Source organism: Ochotona curzoniae, unplaced genomic scaffold (genome assembly GCF_017591425.1).
Source record: "Ochotona curzoniae isolate NIBS_2020 unplaced genomic scaffold, NIBS_Ocur_1.0 contig_1274, whole genome shotgun sequence".
Classification (NCBI taxonomy): Eukaryota; Metazoa; Chordata; class Mammalia; order Lagomorpha; family Ochotonidae; genus Ochotona; species Ochotona curzoniae.
In genome coordinates this window covers 25,801,010-25,814,024 of record NW_024465023.1, presented here as the reverse complement: position 1 = coordinate 25,814,024, position 13,015 = coordinate 25,801,010, and the positions used below count along the sequence as shown (strand labels likewise).

The window sequence follows — 13,015 nt, the reverse complement described above, 5'->3', positions numbered from 1 at the left end:
TGGATTCATACCTTGTTTAGGAGCAGCAGCAAGTATGTTTGCACAAGATTTTGTTACTTCAAGGTCAAATCAGCAGTTTTCTAGCAGCAAGTGTAAAGGCACTATAGGGAAACGCTGATGGCGATTCTAGGCAGGCCAGGCAGATGCCCTGATCCTAGTATTGGTGACAGCTCTTTAGGTGTTTTCAAAGTGAATTGCTGGCACTCTGACATTTTCTGACACTAACAGTCCAGTCGCCAATTCTTTAGACACTGGTGGTATTCACCTTTTTAATTCAGTCCTGACAATGAGTTAGAGTAGACCTTACAGCCTAACGGCTCAGTCCCTGGAGAATGCTTCCACTTCAGGTAGCTATCATGAGTCCTGGGTCACATGTGCTTTGAAAATGAATCGGCTATAAATTGAAGTTCCTTGACCTTTCGTGTATTTGATCATGTATGCTAGAATGGCCCACGTGATGTCTAGAAGAGAATTGGTTCATGTTATAGATTTATTATGAATGATACAACCCAGGAACATGTAAGTGGAGGCAATGCATAGGGCAAAGTTTGCAGGGCAGTGTGTGAGGCTTGCCAGTACTTATCCATCTCGAGATTCTCCTTGTCCAGGAGTGTTTACAGTGCTCACCTCCACGCCCTTTCCCAGGGAATAGGAGCCATGCTGGAAGCATCTCCCCTGTAGTGGTCTTTGCGATGCATGGTCCCATGCTGAGGCTCCTGGGTGCTTCTGCTCTAAGTCATGTCATTCTGGTAAGCTCAGTTGTGGCAGAGGGGTGCCTTGGGCAGGACCAGGGCTGCTCCGATCCCTCAGGAGATGCACAGAGTTTTAGAAGCTCTGTGCTAGGCAGCAGGGACAGATACCAGGTGTGTTCTGTGTTCCACACACTGGCAAGGAGGTGTAGCCTCTTACCACTCAGACGCCAAGCCTTTGTATCTCCTCACTGTTCCTCTTCCATAGCCATCGAAACGAATGTGCCATATTTTCCTTTATGTTTCTCAAGCATTTCTGTTTTGAAATAATTTCCTACTTAACAGAAGGATTACAAGACTAGAAGTAAGAATTCCCGTGGCCTTTCACCCAGGTTTCACTAATCATTAACATTGGGCCACATTTTATTCTTTCATTGTCATTCATAGTCATCCTCTCCCTCCCTCCCTCCCTCCTTCCCTCTCTCCCTCCCTCCCTCCCTCCCTCCCTCCCTCCTTCCCTCTCTCCTTTCCTCTCTCCTTCCCTTTCCTCCCGTCCTTCCCTCCCTCCCTCCCTCTCTTCTTCCCTCCCTCCCTCCTTCCCTCCCTCTCCTCCTGTCCTTCTCCCTCTCTTCTTTTGTTCTTCCTCTCTTATGTACGTGACTCTATGGGGCACATACATATCTATAGTATATACATGCGTACACAGACATACACTCATGCGTAATATTTTTTTCGTGAATCATTTGAGTTAGGGTCAATGTTTCCGTTTTTCCCTAAATAGCTTAGCATGTATCACATTTAAACAACTGTTAGAAAACTAGTGAACATTATATTCAGGGGTATGACATTACTACAGTAGTATTTCTTATTATGTGGCATTTGTTATTATTTCATTAATTGTCCTATTAGTAATCTCCCTTTCATATAAATCAGTTTTCCCTGCTGATTTAGGAATCCCATTGAGCATCATACATTCTGTTTCGCTGTCATTTCCTTTAAGAAACTGACGGGCTGTGAACCCCACCCCTCAGTCACAAAGTGTGCTTTTTATTTCCCTGACTTCCAGGCTGGGCACGTAGCATTATCTTTGACCCATCTTCCTTCTTGACTGCTCTGAACATGATTGTTTTAAAAGAGCAGGCTTGCCTAGGTTTGCTTTCATGGGACGTCACTGGGGCTGACCCACCACTCAGGATATTTTAAATTGATGATTTTAATGAAATCTGGCCCATCACTTTATGTACCACTAGATGAACATGCTTTAGCGTCAGATGCATTGTCTCAAAGTTCACGTGAGGTCTGTTAAGCAAATGTCATTCCAGTCTGTGTATCTGTATGTGAAATCCTCACTTCAGTTAGCAGAGTATCTGCATCCTCTATCCAAAGATAGAAAATAGGATTAATGATAACTGAATGTTAAAAGGAATACCTAGTTAAAAGGCTAACTCTTTCAGGACATGTGACGTGCCAGCGAGAGGTCCCATGCATCCGACTGGAAGTCGTGCGTCCCCAGCAGAAGCAGACAGGCCGAGCTTGGAGCTAGCTGCTCCTTGCAGGCGCCTCGCTGAATCCCATTGCTCTCTGTTCCCCGGATTTTCCTGTCGGACACAGTATTTGCTACTCTGCTGCTGCCTGAGAAGCGTAACTCCATTTTGTTTGTGGGTAGCACATAACATGACTGGACATTGGCTCATGGAACTAGAAAATCCAGTCTTAGCGTGCTAGATTGATTCAGAGATTGATGAGATAGTTGAGGTCCTGTTTTTGATGGTGTCAGCTTCGTTTTCAGGCTGTTTTCCCTCATGGTGGCAGAATGCATGTAGTAGTTTTAAACTTCACCTTTACTCAGCACACTCCAAAAAGAGCAAACTGGATCCGGTGCAGTAGCCTAGCAGCTAAAGTCCTCACCTTCAACTTGCTGAGATCCTGTGTGTGTGCCAGTTCTAATTCGGGCAGCCCCACTTCCCATCCAGCTCCCCGCTTGTGGCTTGGGAAAGTAGTCAAGGACAGCCCAAAGCTTTGCGAACCTGTACCTGCATGGGAGACCCGGAAGAGGCTCTGGGCTTCTGGCTTCAGATCAGTTAAGCTCTGGCCATTGCGGCCGCTTGGGGAGTAAATCAGTGGAAGGAAGGTCTTCCTCTCTGTCTCTCCTCCTTTCTGTATATCTGCCTTTCCAATAAAAATAGAAAAATCTTAAAAAAAAAAAAAGCAGAACAAACTGACTTCTCTCCCCAAGACCCCCAGCAACTCTGCTCTTATTTTCCTGATCTGAATTGAGGCAGAATCCTGTATTCAGGGGAATGCCCTCCTCCCCGTCATAGGCTGGGACCTGGACTATTGGTTTAATTAACAATTACTATTAGAAGAAATGGGGTAATGTGGAGAAAAATGGGGCCACCCATGGGTTTTGGAGACGTCAGCTTCCCAGGAAGCCCTTGAGCTATTTGTGGCAGTGGATGAAGAGCCAAGGGCAAGTGGAGAGTGCTTTCAGGAAAAGAAAAGAAGAATGGATGCTGGGCAGGCAACTGACATAGTAACTCTTCTTTTGTAGGTATATGCAGAGTTTTCTTGAACTTTTGGAGTATGAAAATAAGAGCCCTGAGGATCCGCAGGTCTTGGATAAGTAAGTATGGTACCGATTCCCTGAAAGTAAAAGGACTGGGTAAAAAAAATGTTTTGGTAGATGGGAACTCATATCATTAAGACCCAAGAAGTGTAATTCTGATGAAAGCATTCATTTCCTAGTGGGTAATAACATAAAATTGCATCTTCAGAAGTTTTAAGTTAAGAATTTAACATAGAGCAAAAGGAGTAATGGCACTTCAGATTATACTTCAGGGCCTAATTTTTAATACATTTAGTCCAGGTGATCTGGGCACTCACTATAAATATTGAAGGAAATGTTCCATCTAGTGGTAGCTTTAAGAATGCAATGTCCTTTGTAGATACCTGAATTATTTACCCGATTCTTCACAGTATTCAAACAAAAATTTCAGAGGGATTTTTATTTGAGCTTAGAAAAATTATAATGGTTTTATTTTTGGAGAAGCATAAAAGAGTGTGCTTTTTATATAACACTCAGTTCTATTGCTGCTATTATGCACACAGACTGCTAAATTCTCATGCTGATGGTAAATGTTTGGTTTTCACTTTTGTTTAGCCAAGAAGCACTAACCCTAGCTGTGAGCGCATTTTTTTTTCCACAAGGGAAATTGTGTACAAATCCAAAATGCCTGGGACCTGAAATGTTTCAGAGTTTGGATTTTTTGGATTTCAGAATAATTGCAGATAATTCAGTATCATGGGGCCTGCCATATCATTTACATGCCATATACACCTTATATGTGCAGCCCAAAGGTCATGTTATAGAATCTTTTTAGTAATTTTGTATAGATCTCATGGTGTGAAAGTTTTCCACTGTGGCATTATGTTTTGAATTTTGGATTAGGGATTATTTGCACTTTAATTTCCTCCTGTTTCATATATGCATACATGAATGGAAGCATGCGGCAGGTTTGTTGTGCTGAAGAATTTGTTTTTATGTATAAACCTAATACATATAAACCTAGTCCACACACTCCTGACATACATTTCCTTAAAAAGAACTGGAGAGGAGCAACGTGCTCAGCCAGCACCTGGGCTGCCCAGATGGTGTACCAGAGTGCCTGGGACGGAGTCCCGCCTTGGTGTGCCGGGCTGCCTCCTGTTGCACTGATGAAGCAATGACTGATGGCCCAGCCGGGAAACCCCATAGAGTTCCTGGCTTCTGCCTGTTGTGCTCACTAGCAGATGGAAGATCAGTCTCTCTCCCATCTTACCATTCAAATAAATAAGTAAATGAATTAAACGAAAAAGAACTAGGAAAAGAACATGTTATACTGTGAAGGAGCTGATTGCATCTGTGGACAAGGGAGCTATTCACAAGCCAGGCGCATCTGGGTTTGTGACTAACCTTGAAACACCAAGGGGCAGACTGACTCCCTCGGTGCTCTCTCTCCTCTGTGTGTCTCCCTCTGGTTACAAATAACAGAAGAGAACATCCCTGGCCTCAATACTATCTTTTCTTCCTGCTTTCCTTGAGTTGTAAATAATGGACCAAAGAATATCAAGGCTTTTTAGTTTTGCTAACACAAGACAAACTATTTAAAAACTGCTAGCTTCACATAAGATAAGGATTAATGAAATCTTTGTATGACACCTGGGTTCTTTCAGGTTATAAAAGGTTGTGTATTCTCTGACAAAATGCGTCATCCTGAAAGTGTGGATGACGGTCACAGTGTAGATTAATAAAATTATTTCTCCGTAAAGCATCATCTTGTTGTCTGTTCAATTAATACTGACATACAAGCAACATTAGGAATTATTTAATTCGAATTCAGATAAGTAAACAAGTCAGAGATATATAAAGTGATTTCCCCAGATTGTGACAGTTCATAGTACAGCTGAACTTATAAGATCTCCTTTTCACTAATTAGTGCACAATTTTTTTTCATGATACAGTTCCATAGGCACAGGGATTCTCCTCTCTATCTCTCCTTCCCCTCCCCCAGTTCTCCCCCATATTATTACAGCAGTATACTCCTTCAGCAACAGTCACAAGTCCAACATTCTGCTGTTTACTGTATCATGACACTGTAGGTATGGACAATAGTAGAGAGTCTAGTATCCTGTTGTTAAGGTATATTTAACAGTTTCACTGGGAGTCCTTTTATTTGGGAGTAGAGTTGCATACTGGAAGATATTTTTACTTCTGGGTATGCTGTTCTCCACTCCATTCTACAGTTCATCTGTGAGACCACACACACACACACATACACACGTTTACCTATATATCTGTTTATCTTGTATAAGGCATAGAGGTTGCCTTATATCAGAGAGAAGATACAGTATTTGTCAATTCTCTTACAATATCCCATACTATCAAAACTGTTGGTTTGAGGCATGAGCAACCAGTTCAGAATAACTAGCCCAAGTTCAGTTGTAAATTAAAATATAAAAGGAAAGAAAGCCCTGAGTTGTATTCTGCATTGTTAAGTGTTATGTCTCCTGGGTCTGTAAAGTGTAGAAAGGACAGCAGTTGGTTTAGAGCCCCTGATACAGTGTTTTTGTTGATACAAGGCACCACTGTCATTGAAGGTGTTAATGTTAAAGCAGTTGAATCCAGGAACTTTGTTTTCTGAAAGTCATTATTTGATGACATTTAGTTGCCATCTTAAAAATTGGGACTGACTTCTTTAACTCCAGATTTTAAGACATGAACTTGTGGAGGATAAAAATATATTGCTGCTAGGTTTGTTCCAGAGTCTTATGTCTATCTCCAGAGCTAGTTATCAGTCAGACACCAATTATGGACCTGAAGTTGCCAACTGCCAACACTGATCGTGTGCTCTATTAGAGTGCTATTTGCCTGCACTCAGCTTCAGGAACATGGTTAGGTCATCCAGCTGAAGAGTTGGGCTTTGAGAAAGCTGGTGCTCTCGGTGAAGGGAGGAAGGAAAGGGGAAGCAGCAGCGCAGTGGCAGCCTTTTCCGTGCAGTGAGAGGGTCTGTGGGGTCGCCAGCATGGGAGCTGATTTAGGAGAAGTGAAAGGAGCTTAGTGGACAAGTATGGTGATCATAATGATAGAGTGGAAGAGTCTGAAGACTGGGGAATGTTTTGAGAATTGAACCTTTGTGGTTAGGTCTCCTTTCAGACAAAACCAAAGACCTCTCAATTATAATGAAGTATTTTACAATAATATTTAATTTATAAGAAAGAATTTTACATAAAGGACAAAATGCTCATTATAAAATTTCTTGTGAATAGTGCTGGCCTAATGTCATAGTTGACTTGCTTATCTTTACTATCATAGGTATTTGTTATAGTGAGAGAGATGAGACTGTGGAACAGTTATGAGACAGTCATTCCAACTTGGCACTGCCTGGAGGCCACTACTGCCAACAGGCCTCTTGTCCCTGCTTGTCCCCTAGGCATACATTGTTCAGATGTATATATATATTTTTTTTTTTACAAAATACCATTGTCTATATTATCAGTCTGTACCATTATTAATAATTTAACAATATCCTTGTTAATAGTCCATCTGTGGATGGATCAACACAGTTTAAGCTCCTGTCACTGAGTTTTAGGCTGGTTTGTAGTTTTCTTTTCTTTTTTTTTTTTTCTTTTTTGGAGTTGTCTTTTTAATGCCAAGTACCATCACTGTGATTCCTTTTTGTAAAAAAAAAACAAAGATTTTCTTTATTTCTTTGTTTATTTGAAAGCCAGAGAGAGAGAAAAAAACATCTTCCATTTACTGGTTCAGTCCCCAAATGGCTGTGATGGTTGGGGCTGAGCCAGGCTGAAGCCAGGAATCTGAAATTCCTTCCAGTCATCCTTGCTTGAATCAGGGGTTCAAGTACTCAGGTTAGTCCAGTTTCATTCCCAGGAACCACTAGCAGGGAGCTGGATGACAACTGAAGCAGCTAGGACTTGAATCACTGCACTGGCCCCTGTAGTTTTCTTTCTGTTAAAAACAGTGCTCCAAAAAATACTTTTAAATGTAAATATTCATCCTGTCCAGTTGTTTTCCTAGGCTTAATTCCTGCAAGTGTGGTTACTTTCGTTACTTTCTTCATGCCGTTAGTGTTGCTAAATTGCTTCTAGAAATACATCAGTTAATCTCCTATCCACTGGCTGAAACTGATCATTCTTTGCCAGTCCAAAAAGCGGGGAACAATGGCATATTGTTTAAATTTCTTTTTTATTGATGAGAGCAAGTCTGTTGGCATTGTGTTTCCTCTATGGTAAATTTTCCACTGATTGCAGATCCTTTGCCTAGTTTTCTTTTAGGGTGCTTTTCATTTGTTAAGAATTGTTAACTCTTAGGGCTGGTGCTGTGGCTTAGTATCCTAATCTTCCATCTGTGGTGCTGGCATCATTTACGGGTTCATGTCCCAGCTGCTCCTCTTCACGTCTAACTCCCTGCTTGTGGCCTGGGAAAGCAGTCGAGAATGGCCCGAAGCCTTGGGACCCTACACCTGTGTGGGAGACCTGGAAGAAGCTCTTGTCTTCTGGCCCCTGAATTTGGATCATCTCAACTCTGGCTATTGTAGCCATTTGGGGAGTGAAACCAGCAGATGAAGTTTGTTCGTTCGTTTGTTCTATCTATCTATCTATTTATCTGTCTATCTATCTGTCTGTCTATCTATCTCTGCTTTTTCTCTTTATAACACTTTCAAGTCAAAACAAATCTTTTTTAAAAAAGAGTCGTGGGCCCGGCGCGGTGGCGCAGTGGTTAAGTCCTCGCCTTGCACGCCCGGGATCCCATATGGGCGCCGGTTCTAATCCCGGCAGCCCCGCTTCCCTTCCAGCTCCCTGCCTGTGGCCTGGGAAAGCAGTCGAGGAGGACGGCCCAAAGCTTTGGGAACCTGCACCCATGTGGGAGACCCAGAAGAGGCTCCTGGCTTCGGACCGGCATAGTATCGGCCCGTTGCGCTCACTTGGGGAGTGAATCATCGGACGGAAGATCTTCCTCTCTGTCTCTCCTCTCTGTATATCCGCCTTTCCAATAAAAAAAATAATAATAAAAATAAATCTTTAAAAAAAGAGTCGTTAACTTTTGCTAATGTATGTTTTACCTTTTTTTTTTTTTTTTTAATTTATGCCTGTCCCTATAGAAATTCTGCGTACTCTTTTTACTTCTTTAAATCATTTGTTTCTGATTTTGGCATCCTGCCTTAGCCTGAAGTTATATATTTTTTCAGCTGATTTCCTTTTACCTCTTCTATGATTTCATCCTTTTACATTTTTAATCTGTTTTTTGGCTTAAGGCCTGAAATTGGGATCTAAATTGTTGGCCTTCTGTCCCTATTAATTTCGTTGTTTCTGTACTGACTTGCAATGTCTTTTTCTCAGTATGCTAAATTTTTATACACACATAGTCACCTTTGGGCCTGGTTCCACACATTTTATTTGATGTTATTGACTAGGTTAGATATCTTTGTTCTTAGTCACCATTCTTAGTATGTTTTTCCATGTGTGTCTTTTATTAAAAAGATTTATTTGAAAGATAAAATGACATGGAGTGGGTGGAGAAGAAACAGAGAAAGAGAGAGAAAGGGAGGGAAGGGGAGAGAGAGAAAGAGAAAGAGATTGAGATATTGAGATCCTCCGTCTGCTGGTTCATTCCACAAAAGCCCGCAATATCCAGGGTTGGACTAGGCCAAAGCCAGGAGCTGGGAACTCCAGCTAGGTCTCTAATGTGGGTGACAGGGACTCAAGCACTGAGCTATTTGCTGCCTTCCCAGGCACGTTAGTAGGAAGCTGCATCAGAAGCTGTGTCGCTAGCACCTGACTTAGCCCTTGTTGTAGGATGCAGGCATCCCATGTGACAGCCTAACCCAGCTACCTGCAACGCTTGTCCACTTATGTGTCTTTACAGAAATATGCCAGGATACTTGAATTAATTACACAAATTTGTTGTGATTGTCTTTGTTCTGTCTAAATCTTATTTGCTATATTTTACTGCTATGAGAAATTTCTTTGCAGCAGTTTACTCATAAAAATTTTGATACTATTTTTTTATTTATGGAAGTGATGCGATGGCTTTGAAGGTACATTAAATCCTTGAACTTTTTCAGTGGGATTGTCTCCATGTTAGCAAGAGAAATCTTGACCAATTCTACCATTTTTTCCTTTAAAAAACATTTGGGGAGTTGTAAATGTTTATAAATAAACATTTATAATACCTGTTTATATACCCAAAAAGTCAGTGGATGCCTAAGAAGGTAGTTGGACAGCCTTTTTCTGTACAAGAACCTTTTGAGTTTTGGCATCTGTGAAAGAAGTTAAGTTTCAGGCAAAAGCTTGGGTAGTATTTGGATTTCTTCTGAGTATGTCCTGTAGCAAGTGATAAGAATGCCTTTTTATTATTTTTTTTTTAAAAAAACTACTAGCAGATGCCTAGCGCAATAGCTCAGCATCTAAACCCCCACCTTGTATGGGCTGGGATCCCATATAGGCGCCGGTTCATGTCTCAGCTAGTCCACATCCCATCCAACTCCCTGCCTGTGGCCTGGGGGAAGCAGGAGAGGATGGCCCAAAGCCTTGGGACCCTGCACCCATATGGGAGACCCAGAAGAGGCTTCTGGCTCCTGGCTTCAATTGGCTCAGCTTCAGCCACTGTGGCAAGTTGGGGAGTGAACCTGTGGATGGAACGTCTTTCTACATCTCCTCTCTCTATTTAAAAAATCTTAACAAACAAACGAACAACAACAACAACAACAAAAAACACTGCCAGTGGACAACTGGTCTGGGTACAGAGCTGGTAAATCTGCATCTTACATTGACATACAGACTGACCATCCTTGGTTTCCCTCCCTGCCAGCTTTCTGCAAGTTCTGATTAAAGTCAGAAACAGACACAATGACGTGGTTCCTACGATGGCCCAAGGAGTGATTGAATACAAGGAGAAGTTTGGCTTTGATCCCTTCATTAGCAGCAACATCCAGTATTTTTTGGATCGCTTTTATACCAATCGCATCTCTTTCCGCATGCTTATTAACCAGCACAGTAAGTAGGATTTTGTTCATCCAGTTTTGAAAAGGTAACCAGAGCGATTTCTCCTACTATCAGTGTACTCACCTGCTGTTTCACTTCTAGCTCAGTTTTTCTTAGGTGAATGCTGTCTATTACAAGGGGTTCTTTAGTATTGTTGGTTAAAAGGGATCCTCAAAAGCCTTGTGTGGTACTTGTGTTAAAGATAGGGCCACTGCTTTTAAATCCCTGCTGCCTGATTGCTGGAGGCGACAAAGGTTGAGCTTTGATGGCAGCCAGCCACTGGTCTCCAAATGCTTTCATGTGACCCCCAAACGGGGTTTTGTTCTTATCAAGAATGTTTTGTGTTTTCATTTCTAAAATTAAAAACATTGGTGCTGGGATTGTTGGGCGAGCATGAGGGCAAGATGAGCTGTGGCTCCTTGATGTCACCACCATCAGTGCATTCAGAGTAAGCACCACTGTCCATCTCCAATCCCGTGGTGAGAGTTTGAGTCTGCTTTCTAAAGCACTGAGCAGATAGGAACAGAACACCCATGCATGGACAGACACAGAAAATTACCTCCACACAGTGCACCAACACACACAGAATTACCTCCAAACAGACAACGTGTTGGCTCATTTTTAGTCTTGCATTCTTGGGAGGTTTCATAATTCTTTTTGAAAATTAATTGATTTATTTTTTATTATATTTTTGACAATCTTTACATAGTTAATTAGGGTAAAAAGGTTCAAGGGCTACAGGAAAATGGGTAAGACAATTACTTCCATATTGTTTCCTTCATATATCTGAGGTAAAAGGGGATTTTAAGGGAAAAGCTCCACAAGGGCAGGGGGCGGGCGTGGTGGGGGTTATTGTGGGTCGCTCCGACTAGGCTGCAGCCCACACTGGTCTGTGTGAGGGCTGAGTATGTGCTGGGCAACACCAGGCTGGACTGCGGCACCCATTGGTTCCAGTGGAAGACAGGGCTGGAAACAGATTTCATAATTCTTAAGAAAAAGCATCCACATGTCTAAAGCCTAGTTAATCGATTTGCTGAATCTGAAAATGAACAAAACATCTTTATTTTACTAATCAGGTTTATTTAGATGTGAATGATACATAACTATTAAATATGGGGTGATTTTTAAATCTCTACCCTTTAGAAACAAATGTGTGACAGTTCATAGGAAATTTATAAGGAAAAAACATGATTTTTTCCAACTTACTGCTTGCATGACTATTATTTCTTTCTGAGTTAAATATGTATGTATATTTATGGATGTATATTTTTAGACTGCTCAGCCTATACACCTATTTTTCTTCCATTTTAATTAATATAACTTTATTGACTTAATGCCCATATATATAATTTTTTGTAATTTAAAATCTCATGTATTTTACTAAAGTACTCTCCTTTTGTAGAGTGTGCATTATTCTCAATCTTGGCTTTAATTAATAATAAGGACATCCATAACTGTTTTGATTTGCTTTCTTTCCCCCTATGTGGCTTCTTTTGGCTTTTATTCAGAAGCAAAATTCTTCAGGTTTGATTGAATTGTGAGATTACCTGAATGTACTTTACAATACATTTGACCAAGCACTGTTTGTGTATTTGACATTGAAACACAGTCTTCATGATGGAGGCATTTGAAGTGCTGCTAGTGAAGATGCTTTGCAGGCCCTTCCAAATGGTGTGGACTGCTTTCCAAAGTCTAGCTTAAAGTAACTGTCTGAGTAGTGCTGAGAAGGTAGTTAAACTTGGCTAAGGATGAAAGTTAAGTTTCTTCGTCCAAGACCCATTGGATGTAAGAGAATGGGTTGACACTTGGCACTTTTCACTGCAGTAAAACTGCTGACTGACATTTACAGATCTTAAAAAAAAATCCCTCCTCCTCCATTGGCTGACAGGTTGCTCACCCACTACTATTGTGTTATATTGCTCTTAAGTTGCTGTGGATGCTAAACTAATTCTTAAAAATAAGAGATCCTTTGAAACTGATAAAGCCCTGTATTTCCGTGCTGGACCATCGCAGCCTGCTGATTTGATCCCGTGCCTGCCTTTTTTGTGTTCATTTAGCACTTTTGTTTGGTGGTGACATTAATCCTGCTCATCCTAAACACATCGGAAGTATTGATCCCACCTGTAACGTGGCTGATGTGGTAAAAGGTAAGGAGACCAATGTGGATTATCCATTGTACTTGTAGTTCACATAGGATTGGGCTTACTTGAGGCAGTTTGGCTGTGGGTTATATGCTGGGCTGTGGGCTGAGTCATCAGGCCACTGATGTCATCTGGCCCCAAGCCGAGTAGGAAACATTCTTTCTGGGTGGCTCAGGAAAAGATGCATAATTCATAGTGTTCATGATGTGACTGTCTACTTCATTGATTAAGATTTTACTTGCAGTTCTGTCTCAAATGATAAATATTAATGTAAGATTCCAAGTTCTCATTGCTGCCATTATCTGAACATTTCAGAGAATGCAAATCTTTGTTATAAAACAAGGCTGAGTTTAGAGTTTGTAAAATGTGAACAGCTTTCTGTTGTGCACCTCTGGCTTTAGAATCTGTGCAGCATGTGGGCTTCACGGGTTCCTGGAACTCTGAGCCCAACTTTGTGCCTGGAGCCTCAGGGTAGACCGGGCCCCTGCTGGCCTGAGTCCCAGCTAACCTGGTATCTTGAATCTGAAGAGCAGTTTCCTTTGCATCCATAAAGACAAGCTGTGTCCCCAGAAAGCCTGCTTGGCTGAGGGTGCTCCTTTAGGTCCCTGCATCTCTTGATTGTCTTCAGCATTATGGTACCATGGG

At 41.6% G+C, this 13,015-nt stretch overlaps 1 protein-coding gene across 2 annotated transcripts in view; it reads left to right on the top strand.

Moving 5' to 3' along the window:
* Positions 1–13,015, top strand: part of PDK3 (pyruvate dehydrogenase kinase 3) — an 81,054-nt gene that overhangs the window by 36,816 nt on the left and 31,223 nt on the right. For both annotated transcript variants that reach the window (XM_041000180.1, XM_041000181.1), the window contains 3 exons: positions 3,241–3,312; positions 10,057–10,241; positions 12,287–12,376. In XM_041000180.1, coding sequence (XP_040856114.1) covers positions 3,241–3,312; positions 10,057–10,241; positions 12,287–12,376 — 347 coding nt within the window. The remainder of the gene's footprint in view (positions 1–3,240; positions 3,313–10,056; positions 10,242–12,286; positions 12,377–13,015) is intronic.